A 12,765-nucleotide genomic window follows, 5' to 3' on the forward strand; every position below is an offset into this window, starting at 1 on the left:
TGTTTCGCTGCATGTTTTTAAAATGCAAATTGAAATACAGACAGCCAATTCCAGATATTATGGTACTTCAAATGGCCATCAAACCCTTTCCTGGCAGCCCAAATGATACATTCCCGTGAAACATGAACTCGGGTAAGTGACATTTGGTGGGAGATATATCAAGCATAAAATCCCTCCTCTTATCATCATGTCCGGTTTCCTCAGGAACTTAATAGCACTTTTCAGTAGTTGATATCTTAGCTAGCAGTAAAACGCAATATCATTGAAGTGTGCTTGGATATTGGTCGACAACACGTACTATGTCCAGAGTTTACAATATGAAGAAACATTGATCACTCTTCCATTGTGAACATTCAATTCAGATTAAGATTTTCAAACAAATTTCAAGGCGTAAATAAATATGACAAGATTTTATTGAACCAGTTCCATTGGTTTGAGAAAATACATAAATAGCCAGCATCACACTGCAGGTGATAATAACTCAATAATAGCCGATACCTGAAACAAAAAAATAGTAGAATAAAGTTGGGATGTATGGATAAGTCACAACGAAGTCTTGAAACTAGCTGCATGATAAACTATACCAAATATTAGAGAAAGCAGAGAATAGTTTTAAAGATGTTTTGTAAATGTCATCAGCTTTGTCGCGGAAAATAGTAATACCACATAGGTAAATTATGCAATTTTGCAAACGAGACTGGAGGTACATTTACGGATACGATAAACAAATGATATCATATTTTGTGAAATACCTTTTCCCAATCCAATTCCGTATCCTCCCATTCCGTAGAGACCACCATAGCCCCCGAGTCCTCCGTACAGACCTCCCATGCCGTATCCGTATTTGCCTCCGTATAGACCTCCCATGCCTCCGTATAGACCTCCCATGCCTCCGTATAGACCTCCATAGCCTCCAAGACCTCCAAGGCCTCCAAGACCTCCAAGGCCTCCGTACAATCCACCCATTCCGTAGCCAATTCCGCCCAGTCCTCCTTTCAACCCGCCAATTCCACCATACAGACCGGTAGGCTCGGCAAAGGCGGTAACAGCCAGGCAGGCAACAAGAGCGGCGACTATCTTCATCATTTTGAGTATCTATTGAGTAACGGGAAAATCATTGTCAAGAAAGGTAAAATAGCATGTTATCGTTACTCATCTGGTAAATTCAGTTCACACCACTCATTGTGAATTATGTTATCAGTTTTGCTTTCACCCGCATTCATATATTTCTCAATTTACAAGAACGTCTTATGTTACATATTCGGACTTTTATGAATTGGCTCAACATAAAGATTGAAAACAGCCTGATGCGCAGCAGATGAATCAAAAATTAAAAGTATACATATATATCACAAGCAAAATTTAAATTAGTACTTGCAGTTTGGTCTTTACTCGTATCTGTGTCTCAACGGCAGGTGAAGATAAGAGATGATGGAACAGTTTCCCCCGTCCTTTATATATACCATTTGTGAATTATACGTGATTGATTTACCTTGGGCTGGCCACTTCCAGGTAAGTAACGCACCTCAGCTTAATGGTGTAAAGTAAGCATTCTTTTCGCATCAAAGGGCCCGAGGTTATCACCCTACGGGTACACATGCGAGCTGGTATCCATGAACATCGATTAAGGAAGTACAAGACAACGTATATAAAGGTGGCAAACAGACACACTCTCTCTGGCATCGTCTAACTGCATTTCAAACAGTCCTCGATACTCAATGTTTAACCTATATTATTTAGGGGCGGTCGGGTAGCCTAGTGGTTAAAGCGTTCGCTCGTTACGCCGAAGACACGGGTTCGATTTCCGACATGGGTACAATGTGTGTAGCCCATTGCTGGTGTCCCCCGCCGTGATATTGCTGGAAAATTGCTAAAAGCGGCGTAAAACCATACTCACTCACTCACTTTAACCTATATTAAGTAAATATTCGATAATGGTCTGAAAAGTGTGTATTCAGTAAATATATGATGTGGGAGCAACATACATCAGACATTATAATGCATCTGTGTGATACGACATAACATGAGACCAGAAAACTGACGCAACACACCAGTACAGCCTCGCCACAGTACAGCAGTAGCACTGTACCACACGGGGTCAACTATGCTAACCGTTTCCGTGTAATACAGCAGCCTGCTCACAAGAAAATAGCTTCTGCTGAATATACTGCAGAAGTCCCCAGATACTACATTATTCTCCCCGAATTTTATTTATCTTACTGCACAATAACTATAAACTACAACAGCTTTATTTCCTAACTGAAAGGGACATATATTGGTTTCTTCTCACAAAGGGACTGTCACTATGAATACTCACAACAACGTTTTATGTGTGTAGTATCTGTTAAAAGCCGAAAGTACACCAGTGTCTTCTGAAAACATGATTGACATATGAACAACAGCTTGTTTTCTCGTCTTTGATGACTTGTCTTTGTATGTGTTTGTGACGGTGGAACCGATGGGGCAGGATACGCTTACTTTTTGGCAACCGCCCGGTATCATCACTATCTGGTTGGTTAGTTGGTTGGTTGGTTGTTTAACGCCGCACTCAGCAATATTCCTGCTATTATATGACGGCGGTCTGTAAATAATCGAGTCTGGACCAGACAATCCATTGATTAAAATCATTAGCATCGATCCACGCAATTAGGATCGATGACATGCATCAACCAAGTCAGCGAGCCTGACCACCCGATCCCGTTAGTCGCCTTTTACGACAAGCATAGTCACCTTTTACGGCAAGCATGGGTTGCTGAAGACCTATTCTACCCCGGAATCCACTATCTGATAGTCATTCATACGCACATGCTGTGATCATTATAGTCGGAATCGTACAATGGCCTCTGCTTCGAGCAGAGCTTTCGAATGATTCTGAAAAGGGTTTTGTGGCGTTTATTTGCAACTGCGTTTCTTGAGAGAACTCTCTTATCTTCAACATATCATCTTGATAATTGTACACTTCATTATCAAGGAATTTGTGATAATACGAGCATCACTAAATTTGATATCTCAATTTTTATAGATAACGCCTGAATATTGATATAATAATCATTCAATGATGACCCTTTAACTACATAAATCGTCAACGCCAGAGAATATTCAGGCTCGATTATCTGTTGAAACAGATTTCATTGGGTGTAAAAGGCAGGATTGTGCTAAAATGTATACTGAATATCAGTGATGTCACCAGGTGTTAGTGAATAGTTCATATTTGTTGGATGTTTCATGAGCTCCTCCGTCCGTTCCATCGTGTGCCAAATTGGGAGAATGTTGTCTTTTGACAATGTCTCAGCCATTCATACTTTTGCATATATACTTAATCACTGTTGCAAATAACTCACGTTAACGTGTTTTAATCTTCGGCTGAGTCTTAGGTCGTAAACATTAGAAGAAAGTAAAGAAATCGTCTCTACCCTTTACGTATGCCCTTGACGTCGACATGATGAAGCAGTAGTGATAGTGATGATTGTGTTCTTTTAAGGCGTGTTTAGACCAAAACTCTTACCAAGAATAAAACACGCGCAAATCAGTTTGACAATGTGTAACTATATAAGGGTTGCCCAGAAAAACCGTACATCTAAAAGTAAAGACGTGTGTTTTCAGAAGAAAATGCTCTTAAAGTATAACACAAAGGTGTTTTCAAAGATAGACATGATCAAACGACTTGTTTTTACAGTCTGGTTGTTGTTATAAAGACTTATGACACGCTTTAAAGTTGGACCATTTATTCCGCTGAATTTCACTCTCTACAGTTACCAAATGCAATCTCCTTTGTATTGATAAATGATTGTCACTTCTGCTTTGTAATCAAACAATAGGGATATATTAGCTATTTGTTTGTTCATTGTAATCTTCAATCCTACCAATCCAGTTCGGAATCTTCAAATTCGCGCTCTGATTTAATCAATATGTATTTTACAAATAGCGCCTACAGGGAAGGTGGTTAGTAAACACACAACTAAATATCTATATAGATACTTCTCCTATTAGTTACATAAGCAGTATGCAAAATGTTAAATTGCATCATCAAATCAAGAAGTACATGTTTGATGGAAATTACAAATAATTCGTAGTTTGATAAGCTATACCCGGACAAGCGTATTTAATAGTTACTTTTGAATTCAATCGTTTTGTTTGTGTAATTGATAAACTGTAAAGATATGTTATTGTCATGGAAATTCCAACTGTATGCATTCCCTTCTAACCAAAGCAGTAAGAATCTTGCAACATTTGTTTTGATGCTCTACATCACTATGGCTTTCGGGTTTGTTTTATTGCAGCAGCTCAGATATTATTTATACAAAGCGCCATAACAACATGTAGATTGTATTCTGAATACAACTTTCGCTCATTTTCAAGGACAGCGCACACATTTGCATTTCAATACAGTGCACACTGTCTACCCCTTGATACCGTCAATGACTGCTTTGACAAAAATTGACACGCCTGCTTATTTGTTTCGCTGCATGTTTTTAAAATGCAAATTGAAATACAGACAGCCAATTCCAGATATTATGGTACTTCAAATGGCCATCAAACCCTTTCCTGGCAGCCCAAATGATACATTCCCGTGAAACATGAACTCGGGTAAGTGACATTTGGTGGGAGATATATCAAGCATAAAATCCCTCCTCTTATCATCATGTCCGGTTTCCTCAGGAACTTAATAGCACATTTCAGTAGTTGATATCTTACCTAGCAGTAAAACGCAATATCATTGAAGTGTGCTTGGATATTGGTCGACAACACGTACTATGTCCAGAGTTTACAATATGGAGAAACATAGATCACTCTTCCATTGTGAACATTCAATTCAGATTAAGATTTTCAAACAAATTTCAAGGCGTAAATAAATATGACAAGATTTTATTGAACCAATTCCATTGGTTTGAGAAAATACATAAATAGCCAGCATCACACTGCAGGTGATAATAACTCAATAATAGCCGATACCTGAAACAAAAAAATAGTAGAATAAAGTTGGGATGTATGGATAAGTCACAACGAAGTCTTGAAACTAGCTGCATGATAAACTATACCAAATATTAGAGAAAGCAGAGAATAGTTTTAAAGATGTTTTGTAAATGTCATCAGCTTTGTCGCGGAAAATAGTAATACCACATAGGTAAATTATGCAATTTTGCAAACGAGACTGGAGGTACATTTACGGATACGATAAACAAATGATATCATATTTTGTGAAATACCTTTTCCCAATCCAATTCCGTATCCTCCCATTCCGTAGAGACCACCATAGCCCCCGAGTCCTCCGTACAGACCTCCCATGCCGTATCCGTATTTGCCTCCGTATAGACCTCCCATGCCTCCGTATAGACCTCCCATGCCTCCGTATAGACCTCCATAGCCTCCAAGACCTCCAAGGCCTCCAAGACCTCCAAGGCCTCCAAGACCTCCAAGGCCTCCGTACAATCCACCCATTCCGTAGCCAATTCCGCCCAGTCCTCCTTTCAACCCGCCAATTCCACCATACAGACCGGTAGGCTCGGCAAAGGCGGTAACAGCCAGGCAGGCAACAAGAGCGGCGACTATCTTCATCATTTTGAGTATCTATTGAGTAACGGGAAAATCATTGTCAAGAAAGGTAAAATAGCATGTTATCGTTACTCATCTGGTAAATTCAGTTCACACCACTCATTGTGAATTATGTTATCAGTTTTGCTTTCACCCGCATTCATATATTTCTCAATTTACAAGAACGTCTTATGTTACATATTCGGACTTTTATGAATTGGCTCAACATAAAGATTGAAAACAGCCTGATGCGCAGCAGATGAATCAAAAATTAAAAGTATACATATATATCACAAGCAAAATTTCAATTAGTACTTGCAGTTTGGTCTTTACTCGTATCTGTGTCTCAACGGCAGGTGAAGATAAGAGATGATGGAACAGTTTCCCCCGTCCTTTATATATACCATTTGTGAATTATACGTGATTGATTTACCTTGGGCTGGCCACTTCCAGGTAAGTAACGCACCTCAGCTTAATGGTGTAAAGTAAGCATTCTTTTCGCATCAAAGGGCCCGAGGTTATCACCCTACGGGTACACATGCGAGCTGGTATTCATGAACATCGATTAAGGAAGTACAAGACAACGTATATAAAGGTGGCAAACAGACACACTCTCTCTGGCATCGTCTAACTGCATTTCAAACAGTCCTCGATACTCAATGTTTAACCTATATTATTTAGGGGCGGTCGGGTAGCCTAGTGGTTAAAGCGTTCGCTCGTTACGCCGAAGACACGGGTTCGATTTCCGACATGGGTACAATGTGTGTAGCCCATTGCTGGTGTCCCCCGCCGTGATATTGCTGGAAAATTGCTAAAAGCGGCGTAAAACCATACTCACTCACTCACTTTAACCTATATTAAGTGAATATTCGATAATGGTCTGAAAAGTGTGTATTCAGTAAATATATGATGTGGGAGCAACATACATCAGACATTATAATGCATCTGTGTGATACGACATAACATGAGACCAGAAAACTGACGCAACACACCAGTACAGCCTCGCCACAGTACAGCAGTAGCACTGTACCACACGGGGTCAACTATGCTAACCGTTTCCGTGTAATACAGCAGCCTGCTCACAAGAAAATAGCTTCTGCTGAATATACTGCAGAAGTCCCCAGATACTACATTATTCTCCCCGAATTTTATTTATCTTACTGCACAATAACTATAAACTACAACAGCTTTATTTCCTAACTGAAAGGGACATATATTGGTTTCTTCTCACAAAGGGACTGTCACTATGAATACTCACAACAACGTTTTATGTGTGTAGTATCTGTTAAAAGCCGAAAGTACACCAGTGTCTTTTGAAAACATGATTGACATATGAACAACAGCTTGTTTTCTCGTCTTTGATGACTTGTCTTTGTATGTGTTTGTGACGGTGGAACCGATGGGGCAGGATACGCTTACTTTTTGGCAACCGCCCGGTATCATCACTATCTGGTTGGTTAGTTGGTTGGTTGGTTGTTTAACGCCGCACTCAGCAATATTCCTGCTATTATATGACGGCGGTCTGTAAATAATCGAGTCTGGACCAGACAATCCATTGATTAAAATCATTAGCATCGATCCACGCAATTAGGATCGATGACATGCATCAACCAAGTCAGCGAGCCTGACCACCCGATCCCGTTAGTCGCCTTTTACGACAAGCATAGTCACCTTTTACGGCAAGCATGGGTTGCTGAAGACCTATTCTACCCCGGAATCCACTATCTGATAGTCATTCATACGCACATGCTGTGATCATTATAGTCGGAATCGTACAATGGCCTCTGCTTCGAGCAGAGCTTTCGAATGATTCTGAAAAGGGTTTTGTGGCGTTTATTTGCAACTGCGTTTCTTGAGAGAACTCTCTTATCTTCAACATATCATCTTGATAATTGTACACTTCATTATCAAGGAATTTGTGATAATACGAGCATCACTAAATTTGATATCTCAATTTCTATAGATAACGCCTGAATATTGATATAATAATCATTCAATGATGACCCTTTAACTACATAAATCGTCAACGCCAGAGAATATTCAGGCTCGATTATCTGTTGAAACAGATTTCATTGGGTGTAAAAGGCAAGATTGTGCTAAAATGTATACTGAATATCAGTGATGTCACCAGGTGTTAGTGAATAGTTCATATTTGTTGGATGTTTCATGAGCTCCTCCGTCCGTTCCATCGTGTGCCAAATTGGGAGAATGTTGTCTTTTGACAATGTCTCAGCCATTCATACTTTTGCATATATACTTAATCACTGTTGCAAATAACTCACGTTAACGTGTTTTAATCTTCGGCTGAGTCTTAGGTCGTAAACATTAGAAGAAAGTAAAGAAATCGTCTCTACCCTTTACGTATGCCCTTGACGTCGACATGATGAGGCAGTAGTGATAGTGATGATTGTGTTCTTTTAAGGCGTGTTTAGACCAAAACTCTTACCAAGAATAAAACACGCGCAAATCAGTTTGACAATGTGTAACTATATAAGGGTTGCCCAGAAAAACCGTACATCTAAAAGTAAAGACGTGTGTTTTCAGAAGAAAATGCTCTTAAAGTATAACACAAAGGTGTTTTCAAAGATAGACATGATCAAACGACTTGTTTTTACAGTCTGGTTGTTGTTATAAAGACTTATGACACGCTTTAAAGTTGGACCATTTATTCCGCTGAATTTCACTCTCTACAGTTACCAAATGCAATCTCCTTTGTATTGATAAATGATTGTCACTTCTGCTTTGTAATCAAACAATAGGGATATATTAGCTATTTGTTTGTTCATTGTAATCTTCAATCCTACCAATCCAGTTCGGAATCTTCAAATTCGCGCTCTGATTTAATCAATATGTATTTTACAAATAGCGCCTACAGGGAAGGTGGTTAGTAAACACACAACTAAATATCTATATAGATACTTCTCCTATTAATTACATAAGCAGTATGCAAAATGTTAAATTGCATCATCAAATCAAGAAGTACATGTTTGATGGAAATTACAAATAATTCGTAGTTTGATAAGCTATACCCGGACAAGCGTATTTAATAGTTACTTTTGAATTCAATCGTTTTGTTTGTGTAATTGATAAACTGTAAAGATATGTTATTGTCATGGAAATTCCAACTGTATGCATTCCCTTCTAACCAAAGCAGTAAGAATCTTGCAACATTTGTTTTGATGCTCTACATCACTATGGCTTTCGGGTTTGTTTTATTGCAGCAGCTCAGATATTATTTATACAAAGCGCCATAACAACATGTAGATTGTATTCTGAATACAACTTTCGCTCATTTTCAAGGACAGCGCACACATTTGCATTTCAATACAGTGCACACTGTCTACCCCTTGATACCGTCAATGACTGCTTTGACAAAAATTGACACGCCTGCTTATTTGTTTCGCTGCATGTTTTTAAAATGCAAATTGAAATACAGACAGCCAATTCCAGATATTATGGTACTTCAAATGGCCATCAAACCCTTTCCTGGCAGCCCAAATGATACATTCCCGTGAAACATGAACTCGGGTAAGTGACATTTGGTGGGAGATATATCAAGCATAAAATCCCTCCTCTTATCATCATGTCCGGTTTCCTCAGGAACTTAATAGCACTTTTCAGTAGTTGATATCTTAGCTAGCAGTAAAACGCAATATCATTGAAGTGTGCTTGGATATTGGTCGACAACACGTACTATGTCCAGAGTTTACAATATGAAGAAACATTGATCACTCTTCCATTGTGAACATTCAATTCAGATTAAGATTTTCAAACAAATTTCAAGGCGTAAATAAATATGACAAGATTTTATTGAACCAGTTCCATTGGTTTGAGAAAATACATAAATAGCCAGCATCACACTGCAGGTGATAATAACTCAATAATAGCCGATACCTGAAACAAAAAAATAGTAGAATAAAGTTGGGATGTATGGATAAGTCACAACGAAGTCTTGAAACTAGCTGCATGATAAACTATACCAAATATTAGAGAAAGCAGAGAATAGTTTTAAAGATGTTTTGTAAATGTCATCAGCTTTGTCGCGGAAAATAGTAATACCACATAGGTAAATTATGCAATTTTGCAAACGAGACTGGAGGTACATTTACGGATACGATAAACAAATGATATCATATTTTGTGAAATACCTTTTCCCAATCCAATTCCGTATCCTCCCATTCCGTAGAGACCACCATAGCCCCCGAGTCCTCCGTACAGACCTCCCATGCCGTATCCGTATTTGCCTCCGTATAGACCTCCCATGCCTCCGTATAGACCTCCCATGCCTCCGTATAGACCTCCATAGCCTCCAAGACCTCCAAGGCCTCCAAGACCTCCAAGGCCTCCGTACAATCCACCCATTCCGTAGCCAATTCCGCCCAGTCCTCCTTTCAACCCGCCAATTCCACCATACAGACCGGTAGGCTCGGCAAAGGCGGTAACAGCCAGGCAGGCAACAAGAGCGGCGACTATCTTCATCATTTTGAGTATCTATTGAGTAACGGGAAAATCATTGTCAAGAAAGGTAAAATAGCATGTTATCGTTACTCATCTGGTAAATTCAGTTCACACCACTCATTGTGAATTATGTTATCAGTTTTGCTTTCACCCGCATTCATATATTTCTCAATTTACAAGAACGTCTTATGTTACATATTCGGACTTTTATGAATTGGCTCAACATAAAGATTGAAAACAGCCTGATGCGCAGCAGATGAATCAAAAATTAAAAGTATACATATATATCACAAGCAAAATTTAAATTAGTACTTGCAGTTTGGTCTTTACTCGTATCTGTGTCTCAACGGCAGGTGAAGATAAGAGATGATGGAACAGTTTCCCCCGTCCTTTATATATACCATTTGTGAATTATACGTGATTGATTTACCTTGGGCTGGCCACTTCCAGGTAAGTAACGCACCTCAGCTTAATGGTGTAAAGTAAGCATTCTTTTCGCATCAAAGGGCCCGAGGTTATCACCCTACGGGTACACATGCGAGCTGGTATCCATGAACATCGATTAAGGAAGTACAAGACAACGTATATAAAGGTGGCAAACAGACACACTCTCTCTGGCATCGTCTAACTGCATTTCAAACAGTCCTCGATACTCAATGTTTAACCTATATTATTTAGGGGCGGTCGGGTAGCCTAGTGGTTAAAGCGTTCGCTCGTTACGCCGAAGACACGGGTTCGATTTCCGACATGGGTACAATGTGTGTAGCCCATTGCTGGTGTCCCCCGCCGTGATATTGCTGGAAAATTGCTAAAAGCGGCGTAAAACCATACTCACTCACTCACTTTAACCTATATTAAGTAAATATTCGATAATGGTCTGAAAAGTGTGTATTCAGTAAATATATGATGTGGGAGCAACATACATCAGACATTATAATGCATCTGTGTGATACGACATAACATGAGACCAGAAAACTGACGCAACACACCAGTACAGCCTCGCCACAGTACAGCAGTAGCACTGTACCACACGGGGTCAACTATGCTAACCGTTTCCGTGTAATACAGCAGCCTGCTCACAAGAAAATAGCTTCTGCTGAATATACTGCAGAAGTCCCCAGATACTACATTATTCTCCCCGAATTTTATTTATCTTACTGCACAATAACTATAAACTACAACAGCTTTATTTCCTAACTGAAAGGGACATATATTGGTTTCTTCTCACAAAGGGACTGTCACTATGAATACTCACAACAACGTTTTATGTGTGTAGTATCTGTTAAAAGCCGAAAGTACACCAGTGTCTTCTGAAAACATGATTGACATATGAACAACAGCTTGTTTTCTCGTCTTTGATGACTTGTCTTTGTATGTGTTTGTGACGGTGGAACCGATGGGGCAGGATACGCTTACTTTTTGGCAACCGCCCGGTATCATCACTATCTGGTTGGTTAGTTGGTTGGTTGGTTGTTTAACGCCGCACTCAGCAATATTCCTGCTATTATATGACGGCGGTCTGTAAATAATCGAGTCTGGACCAGACAATCCATTGATTAAAATCATTAGCATCGATCCACGCAATTAGGATCGATGACATGCATCAACCAAGTCAGCGAGCCTGACCACCCGATCCCGTTAGTCGCCTTTTACGACAAGCATAGTCACCTTTTACGGCAAGCATGGGTTGCTGAAGACCTATTCTACCCCGGAATCCACTATCTGATAGTCATTCATACGCACATGCTGTGATCATTATAGTCGGAATCGTACAATGGCCTCTGCTTCGAGCAGAGCTTTCGAATGATTCTGAAAAGGGTTTTGTGGCGTTTATTTGCAACTGCGTTTCTTGAGAGAACTCTCTTATCTTCAACATATCATCTTGATAATTGTACACTTCATTATCAAGGAATTTGTGATAATACGAGCATCACTAAATTTGATATCTCAATTTTTATAGATAACGCCTGAATATTGATATAATAATCATTCAATGATGACCCTTTAACTACATAAATCGTCAACGCCAGAGAATATTCAGGCTCGATTATCTGTTGAAACAGATTTCATTGGGTGTAAAAGGCAGGATTGTGCTAAAATGTATACTGAATATCAGTGATGTCACCAGGTGTTAGTGAATAGTTCATATTTGTTGGATGTTTCATGAGCTCCTCCGTCCGTTCCATCGTGTGCCAAATTGGGAGAATGTTGTCTTTTGACAATGTCTCAGCCATTCATACTTTTGCATATATACTTAATCACTGTTGCAAATAACTCACGTTAACGTGTTTTAATCTTCGGCTGAGTCTTAGGTCGTAAACATTAGAAGAAAGTAAAGAAATCGTCTCTACCCTTTACGTATGCCCTTGACGTCGACATGATGAAGCAGTAGTGATAGTGATGATTGTGTTCTTTTAAGGCGTGTTTAGACCAAAACTCTTACCAAGAATAAAACACGCGCAAATCAGTTTGACAATGTGTAACTATATAAGGGTTGCCCAGAAAAACCGTACATCTAAAAGTAAAGACGTGTGTTTTCAGAAGAAAATGCTCTTAAAGTATAACACAAAGGTGTTTTCAAAGATAGACATGATCAAACGACTTGTTTTTACAGTCTGGTTGTTGTTATAAAGACTTATGACACGCTTTAAAGTTGGACCATTTATTCCGCTGAATTTCACTCTCTACAGTTACCAAATGCAATCTCCTTTGTATTGATAAATGATTGTCACTTCTGCTTTGTAATCAAACAATAGGGATATATTAGCTATTTGT

The 12,765-nt window shown here is 39.2% G+C and overlaps 2 protein-coding genes across 5 annotated transcripts; both read right to left on the reverse strand.

The window, feature by feature from the left end:
- Positions 1-434: 434 nt before the first annotated feature.
- Positions 435-1,397, reverse strand: LOC125381189 (acanthoscurrin-1-like). Its single transcript, XM_048397745.1, has 2 exons — positions 753-1,397; positions 435-498 (listed from the first exon to the last, which is right to left on the reverse strand). The coding sequence occupies exons 1-2, from the start codon at positions 1,084-1,086 to the stop codon at positions 482-484; spliced, it is 351 nt and encodes a 116-aa protein (XP_048253702.1). The 5' UTR covers positions 1,087-1,397; the 3' UTR covers positions 435-481.
- Positions 1,398-4,870: 3,473 nt separating this feature from the next.
- Positions 4,871-10,331, reverse strand: LOC125381190 (acanthoscurrin-1-like). 4 transcript variants are annotated; one of them, XM_048397750.1, is made up of 3 exons: positions 9,867-10,331; positions 5,208-5,375; positions 4,871-4,953 (listed from the first exon to the last, which is right to left on the reverse strand). In XM_048397750.1, exons 1-3 carry the CDS (start codon positions 10,012-10,014, stop codon positions 4,937-4,939), a joined length of 333 nt encoding a protein of 110 aa, XP_048253707.1. In that variant the 5' UTR covers positions 10,015-10,331; the 3' UTR covers positions 4,871-4,936. The 4 variants fall into 4 exon arrangements, with proteins under 4 accessions (XP_048253707.1, XP_048253705.1, XP_048253708.1 ...); XM_048397748.1 differs by having other exon boundaries at positions 5,208-5,393; positions 9,867-10,330; XM_048397751.1 differs by lacking the exon at positions 9,867-10,331 and adding an exon at positions 5,412-5,826.
- Positions 10,332-12,765: the final 2,434 nt, after the last annotated feature.

The sequence above is a fragment of the Haliotis rufescens genome, unplaced genomic scaffold, assembly GCF_023055435.1.
Source record: "Haliotis rufescens isolate VD_foot unplaced genomic scaffold, xgHalRufe1.0.p SCAF_17, whole genome shotgun sequence".
In the NCBI taxonomy this organism is placed as follows: domain Eukaryota; kingdom Metazoa; phylum Mollusca; class Gastropoda; order Lepetellida; family Haliotidae; genus Haliotis; species Haliotis rufescens.

What these genes read in the sequence shown, in the direction of transcription:
- LOC125381189 (XM_048397745.1), bottom strand. Translation starts at nt 1,086, where the DNA reads ATGATGAAGATAGTCGCCGCTCTTGTTGCCTGCCTGGCTGTTACCGCC.
- LOC125381190 (XM_048397748.1), bottom strand. Translation starts at nt 10,014, where the DNA reads ATGATGAAGATAGTCGCCGCTCTTGTTGCCTGCCTGGCTGTTACCGCC. An exon ending in ATTGTACGGAGGCCTTGGAG is followed by an intron (nt 5,394 to 9,866) that starts GTCTTGGAGGCC and finishes GAGGCCTTGGAG; the next exon opens with GTCTTGGAGGCCTTGGAGGT.